Source organism: Kogia breviceps, chromosome 5 (assembly GCF_026419965.1).
Source record: "Kogia breviceps isolate mKogBre1 chromosome 5, mKogBre1 haplotype 1, whole genome shotgun sequence".
NCBI classification, from domain to species: Eukaryota; Metazoa; Chordata; class Mammalia; order Artiodactyla; family Physeteridae; genus Kogia; species Kogia breviceps.
The window spans coordinates 20,095,166-20,114,205 of NC_081314.1; the positions used below are offsets into that span (position 1 = coordinate 20,095,166).

At 54.2% G+C, this 19,040-nt stretch overlaps 1 protein-coding gene across 2 annotated transcripts in view; it reads left to right on the top strand.

Moving 5' to 3' along the window:
* The window catches only part of SLCO2A1 (solute carrier organic anion transporter family member 2A1), a 77,874-nt gene extending 66,985 nt beyond the window's left edge, over positions 1 to 10,889 (top strand). For both annotated transcript variants that reach the window (XM_067033774.1, XM_059064832.2), the window contains 4 exons: positions 2,152 to 2,315; positions 5,405 to 5,469; positions 7,939 to 8,062; positions 8,894 to 10,889. In XM_067033774.1, the coding sequence (XP_066889875.1) occupies positions 2,152 to 2,315; positions 5,405 to 5,469; positions 7,939 to 8,062; positions 8,894 to 9,014 (474 nt within the window). In that variant the 3' untranslated portion in view covers positions 9,015 to 10,889. The remainder of the gene's footprint in view (positions 1 to 2,151; positions 2,316 to 5,404; positions 5,470 to 7,938; positions 8,063 to 8,893) is intronic.
* The last annotated feature ends 8,151 nt before the right edge of the window (positions 10,890 to 19,040 follow it).

Sequence of the window (19,040 nt, forward strand, 5' to 3'; positions counted from 1 at the left end):
CCAGAAGTGGTGATAGAGGGCGTTTGGTTCAATCCCTCTCGACCCTCAGCTATGGCCACACAACTGGCTTGAAGTCTGAGGCTATTGAGGGGCAGATCTGAGACTAGAACTCAGGGTGCTGCCTCAGCCTGGGGCATGTCTGTGCAAGACCAGGTATCTCCCGGCCACAGCCTCCCACTCAGGTAGCCCACTCTCACCAGGCTGACCTGGTGAGGTCCTGGCCAGCCCTCAGAGCACTACGGCTCCCAGCCTCCCAGGATCAGACAGCAGCAAACCAAGTCCAGTCGTTTGTGCGGTTATTCAGCAAATACTTAGTGAACACCAGACACAGCCACGGGTGCTAAGTATTCAGGGGGGAACCCATCAGCCCAGGTCCCTGCCCTCATGAGTTTGTATTATTCTACCAAATAAATGCACAAGGGAGTTTTAGAAAGTAACCCATGCCATGAAGAGACTTAATGGGACAGAGAATGCCTGGGGGCCTCCCTCAGGAGGTGACATTAGAACTGAACCACCAGAAGAAGAAAACACTATGAAGAGCTGAGAGTGAAACGAACAGAATGAAGGCAACTGCAAGGCCCCAGGGCATGAATGAGCTGGCACAGGAGAAAAGAGAGAAGGCCAGGGCTGCCGTGGAGTGAGGAGAAGTGTCACACCTGGCTCAGCCAGGGAGCAGGCAGGGGTCAGGTTAGGATTTGGATGTTCTTTTTCCTAAGAGCACTGGGAAGTCTGTGCAGTTCCCCTGAGGATGCCCTAAGGAGAGGACGCATCTTATTCCTTTAAGCCTGTGTGGAGGACACAGGCAAGGCTAGACCCATTTACCATCCTCCCCTGAGAGGACAGGACAAGGCTGCTTCCACAGCCAGCTCTGCGGACAGATGAGTGTGGTTCTCAGGCAGCAGGAGGACAAAGAACTTGGACAAGATGCTCTCTCAGTTGCCTTCTAGTCAGAGGAGACTGTGGTGGCTTCTGTGGTTTTCTTATCTTTATTTACTTACCTGGGACTCATCTATTGCCAGAAATAATCTTGACAGGTTTCCAGTAACAGCACAGGCACATCAAGACCAAAATCCATTAGCATAATATCAAGAAAAAATAGCAAATTATAAGGAAAAGTATCTATGTTTAAAAAAATCCAGACTGAGGAAGCTAGCAGCAACACTGTATATAACTTAATTATGAGCTTCCTAGCAGCCAAAGTAAAAAGGGCACATAGTTCCAATGCCTGGTAGAAGGAAGCATACCAGTTCATTAGTTCTAATCTTGCCTCTATAACTGCTTTGACACTTACAGTAATTGGACCATAGGCTGGTCTATCAGACAATGTGAGAGAAAAGGTGAAGGCCACCTGACAGGCAGTGGCCACCAAGGAGAGCTGTACAACTGTGTCGAGCCGTATGGATTCGCAGACTTGAGACAGAGACCTTTGCAGACAGGAAGAATTCCTCTCAGGCAGAAAGTACAGTAGATTCCTCTGGGTTCCCACTGCTATCTCCTCCTATTTTTATCCTCCTTCAACGCCCCTGCAGTAAACACACAAACAGCAAAAACAGCAACCCACAAAACCACTGCTGCTCCAGAGGAGGGCCCTCCCAGGCCCCGGTCCCCACTGGGTGGGCCGTGCCTGGCAGTGGAATCCTACATATCCCGACATGGGTGTAACTGCAGGAAGAGCCCAGCCCACGCTGGACAACTGGTGTTGGTGAAGATGGTTTCTGTTGCCCAAATAGTGGTCAGAGGCAGGATCCACGGGGCACCTGAAACCCCCACCTGGTCTCCTGTCCAACCTCTGCATCCAGCATCACCAGCTCCCCAGGGAGGGCAGAGGGCAGCGAGAGATGGAGCAGGCGTTTAAAGTATGTGGAGTCGGGCTTCCCTGGTGGCGCAGTGGTTGAGAGTCCGCCTGCCGATGCAGGGGACGCGGGTTCGTGCCCCGGTCCGGGAAGATCCCACGTGCCGCGGAGCGGCTGGGCCCGTGAGCCATGGCCGCTGAGCCTGCGCGTCCGGAGCCTGTGCTCCGCAACGGGAGAGGCGACAACAGTGAGAGGCCCGCGTACCGGAAAAAAAAAATAAAAATAAAAAATAAATAAAGTATGTGGAGTCGAAATAATAACAGCAGGCTTCCCCCGTTCCCCTCCCTCTCCTTCCAAGACCTACTTGAACTGCAGCTGCGTGAGAGGAGGATCCGCTTCAGCAAAGATGGGCCCATGCCCCATCCCCTGCGCCCACTTCCTGCTCTCGGCCATCTTCCTCATCTCCTTCGTGGCGCTTATAGCCTGCATCTCCCACAACCCTCTCTACATGATGGTGCTGCGGTGAGTGTGCCTCTCCTTCCCCACGCTTCCCTCACTTTGCGCCCAGCTGCCCCCTTCTCAGCTCTCCTGCCTTTCGTGCCCCTCGGGGTCCTTGGACGTTCTTGGGGTGATACAGGGAGATAATGCTGGTGCGCCCGTGGCGGGGGCTTCTGTGCCGGGCCTGTGGGGAGTCCCTCGCTGCAGCCTCACTCCGTGTCTCACAGGGTCCGTGTGCCTCCATCCCGCACAGGGAGGGCAGGAGCCTGACGGCTGAGCCACGTGCCCAAGCCAGGCTGCCTGACTGCACGCCTGTAGATTCACTTATCTTCAAGTCCTAAAAGAATTGAGAGGACGGAGGAGAATTCAGCTGGATACATAAAATCGGGGAAGGAAAATGAGGAAAGTTCCAGAGACAGAATGAGGGCCACGGAAAGGATGGAAATGAGAAAAGCGCAGTGTGCTAGGAGCCAGGTCAGAAGGGAGGGGACAGCCAGGTGGGAGGGGAGGACAGAGGTATCCTGTTACAGCAGCACTGAGGTGCCCTTGAGGTGTGGACAGGGAATGACCTCCCTTCACCTCACCCTCGGCGAAGGAGAAAATAAGGTTTCAACCAAGTGGGCATAATTCACCCCCTGCCCGCCTCCCTCGTGTCCTCATCCGTCTGGCAGGCAGAGAGGGAAAAACACAGGATCTGGAAGCCCGGGGGGCCAGGGTCAAAGGCCCACTTCTGCCGTCTCAGTTTCCTCGCGGATGAAAGGGGGTTAACGATATTGACCTCAAAGGATTGGTGTCAGGGTTATATGGTAAATTGCTTTGTAAATACAAGGTGCTCTGCATATTGGTTAATTATCACTATTAACCAAATTATTGTTATTGCTATTACTATTATCAGCTAGCCAGGTGGCAATGACCTAGTTTCCCCAGAAGACTGGGAGATAAGGAAGGGTCTGGGATTTTACCTTATTTACAAGTTAGCTTGCAAACTACCAAGCTCCTGTCTCTGTTACTGTTCCACAAGGATGCTGGCAGAGGCCGGGAGACTCCTGGGTCAAAGCCAAAGGACCTTGCTGCTCACAGCACAGCAAGCCGTGTGAACCTCATGCTGCATCATTTATCCATGCCCCCCAAGTCCTACTGGGTGACGTGGAGGGGCTCGGGTGTATGTTTCACCTGCAGTGGGTGTAGGTCGCAGCTAAGGAACACTGAGCTTGGGAGAGCCACTGCTTATACAGACCAAGCCTGCTGCTGGTCTAGAAGATTTTACCTCATGCCTCAAGGGTGCTCGTTGCAGCCACAACCCTGGGAAAAATGGCCCACGAAGCGAACAGTCAGGACCTTGACCTTGCGTTCTTAGCATACTCTGCAAGACTGTGTAGGGAATGCTTGGAGCACATTGCCTCCCAACACCACCCTCTCCTCCGCTGCTCCCGTCCGTGCATTCCAAGTAGCCGTGCTTTCACCCAAGGCCCCTGAGTGGACTTCCCTTCTTGCACCCCAAGTCAGATGGGCCATGGTGGACCCCGTGATCCTGAGAAAGGTGTGTGGGTGGCCAGTATCCCAAAATGATCTAAAGATAAATCCCACTGGGAAAGATGAAAGAATGGATGCTGTGTAGTATGGAGAAGGTGAGGCTTAAAGATGGCATTGTCGGTGATCCAAACCTTATTTGTATCAGTCGTGGCCTCCGGCCAGGCATGGAAATACAGGCTGGGACTGAAGGTTTGCCAAAAATGTATCAGGAAAGAGAGGTCAGAGAGCCAGCGTTAATTCGGGGCTGAAGGGGCAGAGAGTCCAAGGAACTCAAAATCTCTATCAGAAGCCAAATGGGTTCCCAAGTCCCATTTAGCTGAGAATCCAGAGGAGTCTGCCCAGGAATAAGGACCAAGACACGGAAGCTTCTGTTATGGATTGGACCACTGAAGGCATCGCTGGGCAATAAAGGGAGTGTCCGTGAGATGGAGATTTGAGGCGCTTCCCACTTGGGGGATCCCAGTGGGTGCCTCCCCGCTGCTTCACCCCAGCGGGTATTCTGAGAAGCTGAAAGAAGGTCCCTTTCCAGTTTGCTAGCAGAACTATGGAGGTAGAATGAAATGTGTGCAGAGATCTGGGGATTACTTCTGAGTTCCCTCCCTTTCTGGCCCCTCAGCCCCCGAATGCTTTCCCCCAGCCAGCTCCCCGTGTGCACTCAGGGCGCAGGGAAGCCTGGCGCCCCAGCTGGCCTGCCCCTGGCTCCCCACCTCCTGGGAGGGCGTGTCCTCCCTCTGCTGCAGCCCAGCCGGGTGACAGGGCCTGGCAGTACCTCCTCCAGACAGCCTCCCTCCTCTCTCTCTGAACCTCCTTCCTCAGCCCAGCACTTTTCTCCTCTTGAGGGGAGAAGGGTGGGAGCAGGACTGGCTGCATAATTTGCAGGACCCAGTGCAAAACGGAAATGCAAGCCTCCTGGTTCCAAAATTATTAAGAATTTCAAGCCAGCCACAGCAGAGCACTAAAGCAAACACGGGACCTTTCTGAGGGTGGGGCCCTGTGAGGCCACACGGGTCGCACGCCCTCGAAACCGGCCCAAAGTAGAGGATTCTTTTAGTCGCACACAGGAGCCGATAGCCCAGGGGCCCTAATTACACTTAGGATCAGGGCTGTCTTCTATTGCTGTAAACACCACAGGAGCTGCTCAGACCTGCGGCCATAAACACAGCCTTCATTGTCCTCTCGGCTCCCAGATGCTCTGCCCTTTGCTTCTTGAAGGGGGCTCTGGGCAGCCCAGAAAATCACAGAGACCAGTGGCTCTCCAACCTGAGTGTGCACAGCATCTCCTGGAGGGCTTCTTACAACACAGATCGCTGGGCCCCCTCCCCAGAGTGCCTGACTCTTCTTCTGGGGCGAGGCCTGAGAATCTGCCTTTCTAATAAGTTCCCAGGGGGTACTGATGCTGCTGGTCCAGGGTTCATGCTTTGAGAGCCACTGACAGGAGCAACAGGAGCTCGGGGCCCAGGTGAACCCAGAAAGGCCACCTGAGGGCGGGTTCCGATGTGCCCCGAGGCTGGCTGCCCCGCTGGTGCCGGGAGGGCACAGCCCTGAGTCTCCCGCTGCTGATTTCCTGTTTGCCTTTTCAGCGTGGTGAACCAGGAGGAAAAGTCATTTGCCATCGGAGTACAGTTCTTGCTGATGCGCCTGCTGGGTAAGTGTCAGAGACGTCCCCTTCCTTGTGGCCCCAGATGACGGGGAATCCGAGGGCTGTGGGGTGCAGGGTGGGGAGGGGGGAAGCCCTGTCTCATCTCTGTCGTAAAGAGAAGCTGTACACAGTCAACACAACAGTAAATGCCAAATCCCATATGGGCGGTTTCCCCATCACTTAAGGTTAGGGAAGATTCTATCTATGGCTTTAACACCAAATGAAATTATGGAAGAAAAAGGAAAAGTGGACGCAGCTGAGAATGCCTAATAGAGCATTGAAGGCAGGTATTTTGTCATCTGTCTCCAAGACTTGGCTGTAGAAACAAAACCTCATGCTCCTGTCCCAACCAGAACGGCAGCAGAGCCCGGACCTGGCTTCCTTTCCATTTGACAAAATCCACTCCTCCTACCTCTATTCAGCAAAGTGGGGCCCTCTGCCGGCCAGCCCTGCCTGCTCTCGAGCAGCCCAGAACCCAGGAGGAAGGGAACTGTGCACAGTGATCAGGACTGGCTACAGGACGAGCGGCCTGCAGGCATCAGGGAACACCGAGCTTGCCCTGCAGGGCCTTTCCCAGACTGCCCACGCTGGACTGTCCCTTCTGGACACCTCCAGGCACTAGATAAACACAGGGCATTAATATGGAGACCCTTGCAGTGAAGGTACACTAAGTAAAGGGACCGATTCCAGGATGGATTTACACTAAGTAAAGGGACCAGATAAAAGGACAGATTTATGGAGGACCCGGGGGCATGCACAGCAGTGGGGAATATGGTGACTGCAGTGGAAGGACTTCATTTGTGACCAGGGTGCACTTTCTGACCTAAAACGCTGAAATCCCTGCAGAGCCCACGGTGCATTATTATCTGGGAGTCTGATCTGCACTTCACCCCGTAGCAGCTTCCATGATCACGCTGGGGTGTGTGGGTGATGTCTCTCCTGGGCCTCCGACCAAATCTAGGTGAGGTGTGGGATGATGAGGAGTGAACCAGTTTTTTTCAGTAGGATTTCTTGGTCTCTGGCCACTTGCTCCTCTCGCCCCAGAAGCCCCCCTTCAGACTCTGGCCTATATTACAAGCACAAAGGACACAGGACACTGGGATCTATCCTGTCCTGGGGGCAGAGGTATGGTCGTCACCACAGTGCCTTTCCATTTATAACTTACCATGTATAACTTGCTCTGAAACCTCCACTGGGAAGGAAACCTTACATTCCGCCCAGCCCAGCAGCAGCCAGGATGGGCTCTGGAGAGCCCTGCCCTGCTTCTTGCAGCCACCGTGAAAACAGCCCCTCTCCTGAGGCTCAAAGCACCTGCTGCCTTTGTTTTTTCATTTGAGCTCAGATAACTCAGTGTGGCCACCACAGATAGAAAACCCAGGCCGGAGGGATCCATTCATCACCTGAGGAGGCAGTTCCACCCTGGGTAGAAAAAAGGACTTGGCAAGTTTCATATTACCCACTGGGACTTGGTTGAAAAATTTTCTGGACTTTATTTCTATTCAGGGAACGTCATTCAGGAAGGTCAGTCCTTGTGTCCAGTTTCCATCCCCTGTTCACCTGGAGATTTGGGAGCCAGCAGGTCTGAATAGAGAGGCTGGTTCTTGAAGGTTTCCACCTCTGGGCAGAGCCACGAGCAGAAGGTTGCCTTTTTCTTTCCTCCAGAAGCAGCTTCCCACAGGGCCCAAAACAGAGTCTGAGAGGCTGTTCAGAGTGGTTCTGAGAATGGGGTGACCTGGCCCAGGTGTGAATCCGGCCAAGCCCTTCACCAGTCCAGTGACTGCCTAGAACTGTAGCTAAGGATGCAGAGCTCATCCGAATATTCAGCAGCCGTAGGGCATGGCCCCTGCGGGACCAGTTCTCACCACTCAGCTGTGGGGAAGTTCAGGGGGCCTGGGAGGTTCTGAGCAGCCAGGGTGTTGGGGGTCTGCTGGGGGTGTTGTCTAAGCCAGCAGGGCAGCTTCGTGTAGTGGAAGAATGTGGGGATCTGAACCTCCAAAAGCCAGGGTGCAAAGTCCAGCCCTAACCCCACTTGCCTATGCAAAGGTGAGCCAGCCAAGCCCACCTTCCTCCCCGTTAAAATGAGATCACCCACCCACCTCCGGGCTGCTGTGAGGACCCGAGGAGTTGGTGTCCTCAAGGGGTTCCTGCCACCCAGCGGAGCCTAGCAATCCCAAGTGCGGGAACTACGGTATCCGTCTGAGCAGGCCCACGGTGACATCTGTGACTCACCCTGGCCTGGAAGGATGGCTGAGGCCCCTTTTCTCTTCTAAGCCTCTGGTGAAAGAGTAATTGAGGCTTCACGGAAAGCTCCTCTGCTTTCCAAAGTCACTGTGGTTCCCAGGCTGGGGCAGAGCCGTGCTCATGCCCGTGGGCCGTGCAGGGGCGCTGGGGGGCTCGCTCCCCACCCTGCCGGGTGCCTCTGCCGGCAGCTCCACGTGACCTGAGCTCTCTGAACTCTCTTCCCACTGACGCCAGCCTGGCTGCCGTCTCCAGCCCTCTACGGCCTCACCATCGACTACTCCTGCATCCGCTGGGGCGCGCAGTGCTCCGGAAGGCGAGGGGCCTGCATCTACTACGACAACGACGCTCTCCGAGACAGGTGAGGACCCGCACGACGTGCCAGGCCCCAGGCGCAAGCAGAGGCCGCCATCTGCTCCGGTGGCAACTGTGAGGCTCTCAGGCCTCCGAGGGAGCGGGCAGGAGGGGAGCTGCCTTGGGCAGGGAGTGGGGCCACCGGTGACCGGCGTTTCAGGGCTCACAGACAGCCTTCCGAGACTCAGGGGCTGCTCAGGTGTGGCCCCCCTTCTGCGGTCCCCACTGGCCCTCGGGGGGCGGGAACAGCAGCAGAAAGAGGTTTTTCAAAGGGAGAGGCCGTGGCTGTGGGATGATGATGCCAGGCCAGCCTCCCACTGATCAGAAAGGGGTGGCCCATCACGGCTCCTGGCAGAGGCCAAGGGCAGGCGGCACCCAGGCTGCAGCACCACTGAGTTCAGCACCTCTTCCAGCCACCTCACCTGCTGCCTCATCACACAGACAGAGACAGCAGGGAGAGTGGGCTTCAGGGGGGCAGGACGGGATCTGGAAACGGCGTGGGAGTGGCACGGAAGGCCTGGAGAGGGGCAGACCAAGCCGGCAGCAGGAAGGTGCCCCCTCCTGGCTGTGCTGCGCAGCAGGACCCTCCAGGCGGCTGGGTCTGCAGTGTTTCTCTGGCCCTCCGGGGGGCGCCAGGGCACGACTGGGAGTCCCACAGCTACTCCCCGCCTACTCCCTGGGAGGCTTGTGGTCTTGGGGATAAAAGGAATGAGGAGAGTGGCCCCACCCGGGTGGGCCTGGATCCTTCCCTGAGTGGTGAGGACACATGGCCCGGGCCACCGTGTTGCTGGCCACAGAGCCTCCACACCCCTCTCGGGGCCTGTCTCCTGCCCCACAGGTACCTGGGCTTGCAGGTGGGCTACAAGGCTCTGGGCACGCTGCTGCTTCTCTACATCAGCTGGCGGGTGAAGAAGAACAAGGAGTACAACGTGCAGGAGAAGGCCGCCAGCCTCATCTGACAGGCGACCTCGGCCGCCGCCCTGCTCCCGAGAGCGGACCCTGCCCCACACCTGCCCACATTTACTAACGTTAACACGGCATCGCCTTTTCGTTTCTTAAATAAGAAAGAAAACCCCACCACCATTTGCCTTCCCTGTCCCCTCCTCCCAGAGCACCCCAGGGTCCCTTGGGGCTGCTGTGCACCTGGGCCGGGGGCGGGGCACAGAGCTGGAGGGCTGGGTCTTCCCTGGCCCCTTGGGAGGGGCCCCCAGAGGCCCCGGCTCATCCTGCACAGTAGGGATGCTCACTGAGGCAGCTCTGCCCCCGCAGCCCCGTAGTGGGTGGTTTCCCAGGCGGAGAGACCTCTGGGTATCTGCCCAGAGGAAGAAGGGAGGGCTGAGCTCTTACTGGCCAGAACCAGGCTAGGGGAGGGGGAGGCTGGCTGCAGCCCCCTCTGCGTCCGGGTTCAGCACCAGCACAGAACCCAGGAGGGGCCGGCTCCCTTCCCCTCAGATCCTCGCTTCCTGCCCCGAGAGGCCACGTTGGAAGCTGCCCCGTTGGGACGTACGGCCAGCTGGTCCCCTCTCAGTTACCCACGCTCAGGCGCCAGAGCTGGAACTGACACCCAAGGATGGGCCATCCAAATGCCGTTCACGTTAACTCTAGGCCCTTCCGTACACGGGTCTGTGCATGTTTATCTCTGTCTTTCTGGGGGTATATCTCGAACTAAGAATGCCACGCTGTGGTGAAGACCTGCGGCCGGCTGTGGATAGCCGTGATGCCCAGGCCCCACTCCACGGTGTGAGGACAGGACTCGTCATCTCAGAGTGGTGGGAAGAACCCCTCCCCCACAAGCCTCGCCAGGTGCAGATGAGGTGGCTTTCACACGGGCTCCCTCGTCTGGACTTTAGTCTGTGTGTAGCGGAGTAAAGGGAGGCCGTCGGGGATGTCTGCAAAACAGGTGATGAAGCCCAGGGAACGTCAAAAGCTGCCAGGCTGCTCGGCCATCTGCAGCCCACAAAGTAGAGGCCCGAGAGGTTGACTCTCCTGGTCCTGAACACGCTCATCAGCATTTTCTCAGCCTCTTCTCACCGCCTCCAGAGGGGTGGGCACCGTCTCCGGACTTGGGCCGAGAGGCACTGCTGCTGTGGGTGCAGGTTCAGAGTCAGAAGCCAGCAAGGGAGGCCTTTCATCCACAAGTATTTTATTTATTGGAGACCGACCTTGTGCAAGGCGGCGCTGGTGCATGGTTCTCCCAGAGCTTCCCCGCCCTCCACCTACACTAAAGCCTCCTCCCAGAGTGGGCTCGCTGGGCAGGGCTGGGGCTGCACAAGCAAGAACCCGGAGATGGTCAACAAGACCTTGACCGTCCACGCCCCATGGGACTGAGCCCGCTCCTGGCCATTACCAAACAGGGAGCTGACTCGCCATGTCCTCTGGAGCAGCTGACGTTGGTCGTGGCCACATGCAGATCTCTTGAGTGCCACTGTTCTTGGAAGACCCTTCCAGAAGCCACCTCCAGAAAGGCCTCATATGGTGGAATGTCAATGGCCACACTGCCATGGGACCGGAGTCTTTGTGAAAGCCACTGTCACAGACAGCCTGATTCCAAAGCCACCAGCTCTATTTCCACAGATCTCACTCTGGAAGGGAGGCTCCATGCAACCTCAGGGGCCAGTTTTGGCCCTTAAATGGTCCTGCTTGGAAAATGATTCCCTGCAACTAACCCTGGTCCTTCTCGCTGCCATTTAACCAAATTCTGAAGGCACTACCTTCAGCTGAGCTCATGAAGAATGAATGCCAACCTTCAGATTCTGGAAGATGGTTGCCCTCCCAAGCCTTTTTTTCTATTATGATATTGCTATTAATATATTATAATTCTGCTGTTGATATAATTTGGTCATGAATTTGTACTGTCGTGTATGTTGGCTAGAGAGCAGACAGAACCTATACCTTCTGGCCAGAGGAGTTGCCCCTGCCCCAACCCCTGGGGGCCCAAGGCCATGGGGGTGGGAGGTGATGCCACTCTAACCCATCGTCCTGGTACAGAGCAGCAGCAGGTGCCTCGTTCCTTCAGTGAAGCTCTGCAGGTGACTGTCAAGACCCCACAGTGCTGGGCGCTCAGGAGCCCCGATCCCCGCCCCTGAGTTTACATGCAGAAGTGGGGTTGGACATGGACAGCTAAGTCCATGACACAAAAGAGAACTAATATCGTAATCATCACCAATCACTTGGTCACAGCCAGTACAAGTGGCCCACAGCAAACCTGCCAGCTGGGACTAGAATGGTGTCACCTTCATTTCACTTCTGGTGCAAAGCTTAACACGCTTCCTTGAGTGCTGGACTCTCATAGAGTGTGTTGTTAAAATGCAGATTCCCAACCCTCTCCACCCAGCCCCAGACGCCCTATATATGGGGATGGAGGGGGCCCAGGAGTGGCATTTTTAACTGGCCCCTCGTGTGAGGCTGATGCGGCTTATTGTCAGGCCCTGTGTGGTGGGTCTTCAGGGCCTCAAGGATGCCCACTTATGCTTAGACCACTGAGACACAGACCCACACTGGGCCTGTGGTCAGCTCAAAGGTGACTGGAGGAGGAGAAGGCTCCAATCAGGGGCTAGTGGACATGGAAAAAAATGCAAGAGCCCCCATTTGTATTGGGTTCTACCAGTCCTAAGAGTGGAACTCTCCCTCTACAAGCCTGAGAGTGCAAAATGTGTCACTGTCATTTCTTCATATTGGTTGTGTCTGACTTCAGGCCCTCATGCTGCCGACTGGCTGGAAATTCAACCTCAACCAGCCTTGAGTTTGGCTCTCGGAGCCACCTGCATGTCCTTGGGTCCTGCCACTGTGGGCCTTTGGTCCCTTCCCGCTCTGAGGCCTTCAAGAAGCCCTGCTTCTTCCCTGAGCCTGGAAACCCTGAAGAGGCCAGATCCCAAGACTAGGGTCCTGTGGACCCCCGATGACACGCCCCATCCCCACCTCCAGTCCTAGGAAGCCCACCCCTCTGCTCCACTCCCTCTCCCAGCCCCTCAGGGGCTGAACGAAAAATCCAGGAAAGGAAGCGTATGCAGGAACCTTTTTATCCCATCCTTCCTTGAGCCTTCTTGGCACAGGAGAGGGAAAATGCAGTGAGAATTAAATGCTGCATCTCCATAAATTATCCTTTGGCCCACAGCCCTTTGGGGTGATCCTTACCATAGCTCCATGTTGGAGGCCAGACTGGTCTTAAGGCTCCATTTGAAGATGAGGAATCTGAAATCAAAGAAGTGACCATGTAGTCAAGTTTATGCAAATAATAACTGGCCGGATCTGGACTCAAACCAGGCTGTCCAGACCTCTCTGTCTGCTCCAGCTCCCCTACTGAGTCAGTCTGTGCCCTCGGAAGTTCACTAGCCCATGGGATGGAGGTGGGGGCATCTACTGAGGGCCAAGCAAGGTGGGTATCGGAGGTGGAGAGAACCAGGTAATATTTCACTTACCCACCTTCTATTCAAGTAATAAGAACGTTACAACTGTTCATTAACCAGGGCACCAGGAGTTAAAGGAGAGTCACGGAGAAAAGGGACAAAGAGGGAAAGGCTTTCAAGAGCAAAGGCCTTGAGAGAGCTGTACACAGACTGACCTTCAAGGAGACACGCCCACCTGGTGACGGGTTAGCAGAGCCTCACTTAGGAAACAAAGCCACGTTGTGACTTTCTCCAACTGCGTTCAAAGATGAAGAGATACAGTTAATCTGGGGGCTGAATCCAGTCACTATCAAATTAATATTAAAATATTATATTACAGATTCCCAGAGAGATTGACAGGGGCTGTGTGTGTGTGTGTGTGTGCGCGCGCGTGCGCGTGTGTGAGAGAGACAGAGACAGAGAGCGAGAAAGCGAGAAAGAAAATAAAACAAAAACAAAAACTCTGTGAATCCAAGAGAGAAATACTATCTTTTACAACCACAAGAACTAAATACCTGGGAGAAATGTCCATCTCCTGCCAACAGCACAGAATTCATTATAACCTTTAATCAGAGATTAAATATGTAAACAGGTCGTGGGCAAGCCCTTGGCAAATTATAAGTGAGAGAAATTTTTTCTCCCAAGATACACCCTGCCCACTCACCCACTCATCTGCTCTCCACCCCACCCCTGCAGTGTCATTGCCGTGTCACACGGGGGTCACCACAGCTTGCTGAAGTCCCTGATCCCAGGCACCTGCTACAGCTTGATGACAATAACAGTAACTAAAATGTGCACAGATCTTTACAGTTCACAAAGCCATCCATTCATTTAACAAACTCCTTTAACTGGAAACTCAGTCAGGATAGGCTTGGCTGTGCTGGGTAACAAACCTCACCAATCTGTCACGTGACACAACAGGAGTTTACATCTTAGTCCACTGTGGCTCTGGGTGACTCTCAGGGCAGTGGCCTCCAAGCGGTGGCTCAGTACCTCCATTTCATAACAGACTGCCATGGTGGATGAGGCAGGGCCAGGCAGTCCTCGGAGGTCTTGCACTGGTAAGTAAACGTTTTGGCTCAGAAGTAACATGCTTCACCTCTGCTCCCAGACCCTTGGCCAGAACTAGTCAGTGTCCCTGCTTAACTGCCACAGGGATGGGGAAAGATAATCCTTTTGTGAGCTCGGAAGAGACAGAAAGCAGATATGGATAAGCGCTAGGCCCCTCCACCCCTGGGGCGAACCTGGATGGATGGGGTGCTCACTGGGACACTTAAGTGCATCAGGTGTTGGAGGAGAGGGTACAGCAAAAAGAAGTTCTCCAAAGGAGGCAGCATCAGTACTGGGTCCCCAAAGGTGAGGAGATGATTTCCAGGCAAAGCTGAGCCCGTAGGCAGTTTGCCGAGGAACGGGGAGGTGGGCAGGAAGGTTGGCTCGGAGGAAGCATATGGAGTATTGGCAGAGGGGAGATGCGGGGTCGGGGAAGGGTTCTCCTGAGATGGGAGAGACTTTCTGGGGCAAATGGCCAAAGGAGCGGGGAGGCTGAGGAGCCAGAGAGAAGGGCCCTGAGGAGGAAGAGGGGGTGCACCAATCCTCTCTGCAGGAATCTCACCCAGAGCTTCCACCAGCCCTCCAGTACGACTAGTTCTATCCTACAAATGGAGAAAACGAGGCCCTCCCAGTTGTGACTTGTGCCTTTATTTACTCACTTAGTACCTGATGTAGATGAGGGCAAAAGACGATACGCACATGATCCCTAACCTCCAAGGTCACATAATTAGTAGCAAGAATTAGGTACAAGCGCGGAGAGCTCATTCGGCTGAGAGATCAGAGTAGGGTCTTGATCCATCCTTGCAGGATGGGCTCGATTTCAAGAGACACCAAGGTGCAGGAAAAGACATTCCAGGTAGAGATCAGGAAGCAGGAAAACCTGTGGGAGTTCTGAGAACTCACTGGACACAGGGTGCATGAAGGAGAGCAGGGGTCGTCTCTGGAGAGGCAGTCGTGTCTGGGCTTAGCGGTTCCTGGAGGGTTTTGAGGGTGGCCAGGAGTGGTGGGGCCAGCCAGTGGTGGTCCTGGCTCCTGAGTCAGTGCCCACTTCTTCCCACTTGGGCCTGGAAGATGGGCCTCAGAGCCCCAGCCAACCCATCCCAGGAAGGTCCTTCTAGCTCACGTCCCCTCCAGGACTCTGTCTACACTGGGAAGGGGCTCCTGAGTAGGCCCTGCCGTCCCTCGGGGAGCGGTCCTCTCGGTACCCCCAGCACACCTGGCATGCTCCCAGGGAGCCCCCACGTCTCGTGCTTGGAGGAACCACTCATTTGCGTCCTCCCTCTTGGCCAGAGCTCCAAGGCTGCCCCAGCCCAGGGGTGGGTGGAAGCTGCTCTATCCCCTCTCTTCCCCTCCAGCCTCCTCTCTCCCCCCACTTGAGCCAGTTGGAACCCCAGACTTGGAGCTGGGAGTCAGAAAGTCTGAGTCTCAGGGCAAAACGGGGCAGGTAATTTAAAGGGGCATCCATCCAGGCCTTCAGTGTGTTGCTACCCCCTTCTCCTTGCTCTGTGGTCCATCAGCGTGCATCCCCTCCTACAGACACCAGCTCCGTAAACGTGACCTCAGAGATTCCAGACAGGGCCCAACATTTGTTTAAACCTCGGCCCTCATTACACCTCACTACCACCAGCTTACGGAATAGGAAGCAGCGGGTTCGGATGAGTTCTCCCTTGGGTCCCCCACTGCGGAAGACCGAGGCAGGTTTCACACTATTGCCGTCTGGCTCCTTGACGCCAGCCTCCTCTCCATTCACACCGAGATTCCAGAAGGGCTCCTGCAGTCCAGCGTTTCAATTGATCAGGTGTGTTGAGCGCCCAGACTCTGTCCTAAGAGCTTCACATACGTTTGCACCTTTAATCGTCACCACAAGCCCAGTGAGATGCAATTATCCTGCCGTTTCCCCGCGCCTCGCGGGCGCCATGGGAGCCAGGCCGAGGGGCAGGCGGCCACCAGGGGGCGCCGCCCGCCGCGCTGAGCCCGGAGGTGAGACGCCGGGCACCACGCCCCGCCAGCCGGAGGGGCGCGGGGGCGACCAGCCCTGCGTCCCCACCGCTCGGGTCCGGGGGTCCCCAGCCGCCAGGCCCCGCGCGCCTCCCGCAGCCCAGCGTCCTGGGGCCCGTCGGGCTCCTCTCACCCACCCCACTCCCGCATCCTGGACACCCCGGGACGGCCCGGGGTCTCAGCCCGCCGGCGCCTGCCCCTGGCGTGTCCTTGAGATTTCCCTCCCGCGCCGCGCGATAAAGCGCCATTTAGTCTGTTTATCTGTATTTTCAGTACGAAGGTGCAGTAAACACATTCAAGAACGAAGAAGGTAGAGAAAAGGGTGCCAGGACGCACCGAGAGGGCCCGCAGGCACACATGTCTTGCCCCATGCTTAACGACGTGTCGCTGGCAGGGCGGTCACCCCAGCCCGCCTTGTTGGGGTCACAGCTTCCCCGCAGTGCCGCCGCCTGGGAAGCATCGTTCTGTGGCTGCAGGGCGCTCAGGTATCCTCCCATCCCTCCTTAACTCCGGTTCTCGGAGCACCTCCTGGGGCCTGGCCCTGAGACAGAAGCGGGCAGCAGAGAGAAAGCTATGTCCGATTCAGGCCCTGTCCATCTCGGGGGTGTCCATTTGCCCATCCTGTCGCAGGCTCGGGCATCAGGCAAGTGCCGGGCGCCAGGCTTGTGGCTGTGAACAAGACAAATAGAAACCGTTCCCAGGTGGAAGACAGGCGTAACCCAGAAGGCACACAAATTGTGTGGTTGAGATTGGCTAATAATTCCAGTTGCAAGAGTGCCATGGAGGAGAAGTGCAGACAGATGCTTCGGAATGCAGGGCGAAGGGCGGGTATGTGGTGGTATCACAGAGGTGAGAGAGGCCAGTTCCCTAGTGGCTTAGGGATCAGGAGTAGGGGAGGTGAACTCCAGCTGAATCTTGAAGGATGGGAGCAAGTTTGTGGAGCAGGGACCTTAGAATGAAGGTGTTCTGGGCAGGGGGAGCTACAGGCTTGGAGACTCACAGCGGAGAAGCTTGTGGTATGTTTGCCTGGAGGGGGGTCAGGGGTGGGTAGCACAGTTACAAGCTGCTGGAGGCGGTGTGTAGCTGGGAAGCAGGCCCTAGAGGGAAGGTGTGCCGCGTACCGTCTACACCTCCTTTAGTAACTGGATGCTGCCTGTGGGTAATGGGAAGCCACCACACGCTTTTAAGAGGCAAGATGCAACCAGATTTCTGGGTTTAAACAGCCGCTGGGGCTGCATTGTACTTGGGAAAGGGAGCCGGGCTGGCAAAGGTAGGTTCTCAGGAAGGAGGCTTCCTTCCTGGCTTGGTGGCTGCTAGAGAAGGTCAGAGCTGAGATGCCCCAGCAGGTCCAGAGCCGAGGGCGGGACCAGAGAGCACTAGAAACCTCCCAGGGGCCCATAGGCTCCCGGTGGCCAGGCTGAGCTGCCCAGAGTGTGAGGGTTCGCATGAGACCTGCTGGAGCAGGTCCCTACACCAGAATGTGCCTTGTTAAAAAACAGATGTTGGGGGCTTCCCTGGTGGCGCAGTGGTTGAGAATCTGCCTGCTAATTCAGGGGACACGGGTTCGAGCCCTGGTCTGGGAAGATCCCACATGCCGTGGAGCAACTGGGCCCATGAGCCACAATTACTGAGCCTGCGCATCTGGAGTCTGTTCCGCAACAAGAGAGGCCGCGATAGTGAGAGGCCCGCGCACCGCGATGAAGAGTGGCCCTTGCTTGCCACACTAGAGAAAGCCCTCGCACAGAAACGGAGACCCAACACAGCCATAAATAAAGAAATAAATAAATTTTAAAAAACAAACAAAAAAACCAAAAACAGATGTTGGGAACTGGCTGTCTCTGGGCCCAACACATGGGGTCTAATTGGCCCACTTGACATTTATGTTTTAAAATTAGCTGCGATCATTGGGAGAGTTTGAATCTCGGGGGTTTTTTCTTGGAAAAACCCTGGGCCAGTACTCAAGTCCTACAACAAGGAACTGGAGCTGAGTAGAGACCACCCTTTCAGGTGGTCCCTGTATTCTTAGGGTTGCTGAGGTTCCCACATCACGTGCTTAGCCCCTGTGGGTATTTAAATTTTCACACATACTTAAACCCCTAAAGCTTCAAGCTAAGCCATCAGAAATCCGGGTGAATGTTGGAAAGGGCCAGTCCAGAAGCAAAGAGCTGTGTTTGAAAAATAACTGCCAGATAGATGACTGCCTGCTAGAAGCTGTGAGAGACAGTGGTGACTGCAGGTGGCTGATTTGGGCCTGCTGGAGAATGAAGTCCAAGCAGAACTCCCATCTTTCTCCCCAAACCTCCTTTCACTGACCTTCCCATCTCACTTAACAGCACTCTAGCCTCCTAGTGTTTAGACCAAAACCTCGGAGACAATAGAAAATAAGATTTTTTTTAAAAAAAATCAACTTTATTGACATATAATTTGCATACAACAAAAAGCACAAATTTTAAGCCTACTTACTGTTCAGTGAGTTTTGAATCCAGATATAGAATGTTTGCATGACCTCCAGAAAATTTTCTGATACCCCTTTGCAGTCAATACTACACTTACCTCTCTACCCCATCCTCTCACCTCATTCAACCACCACTGATATGCTTTATTTCTACAGATAACTTTACTTGTTCTAGAATTTCATATAGATGAGATCACACAATACATAGTCTTCAGTGTCAGGCTTCTTTTGCTTAGATTCATTCATGTGGTTGTGGATACGTACAAGTTCATTCATTTTTATTGCTGGTTAGTATTCCGTTGGATGAGTACACCATAATTTATCCATTCACCTGGACATTTAGGTTGTTTACAATTTTTTTTACTACTATGAATAAAACTGCTATGAACATTTATGCACACATCTTTTTATGGATCTATGTTTTCATTTCTCTTGGGGAAAAACCTAGGAGTAAAAATTGCTAGATCAAAAAGGGTATGTGTATGTGTAACTTCATAAGAAACTGCCTGTTTCCAAAGTTGAAATGGAAGTGGAAGACCTCAGTAATGATCTCTTATGTAGACTACAAGTAGCACTAACTATTAAAAAGATTGATAAATTGAACTACATGAAAATAAAATACTTCTTTCAGCAAAAACACCATTAAAAGAGTGACACAGCAAGCCACAGAGAAGAAAAAGAGATTTCCAACTTATATAATAAGTAAAACACTTGTATCCAGAGTCTGTACATAAAATTCCTATACATGTAAACAAGAAAAACATACACCCAACAGAGAAATGGGCAAAGTACTTGTATACTTACTTCCCAAAAGAGGATATACAAATGCCAACAAATATATTAAAATGTACTTAATATCATTAGTCATTCAGGAGATAAAAATTAAAACTACATTGATTCTACTACAGCTCCACCAGAATGGCCACAGTTAAAAAGACCGATGATACAAGGGTTGGCAAGAATAGAAATGCTCATACGTGGCTGGTGGGGGTGTAAATTGGTGTAATCATTCTGAAAGCATTTTGGCATTTGCTCCTGAAGCTGAACACATTGCATATCATCTGACCCAGAAATACCACTCCTATGCATATACCCAC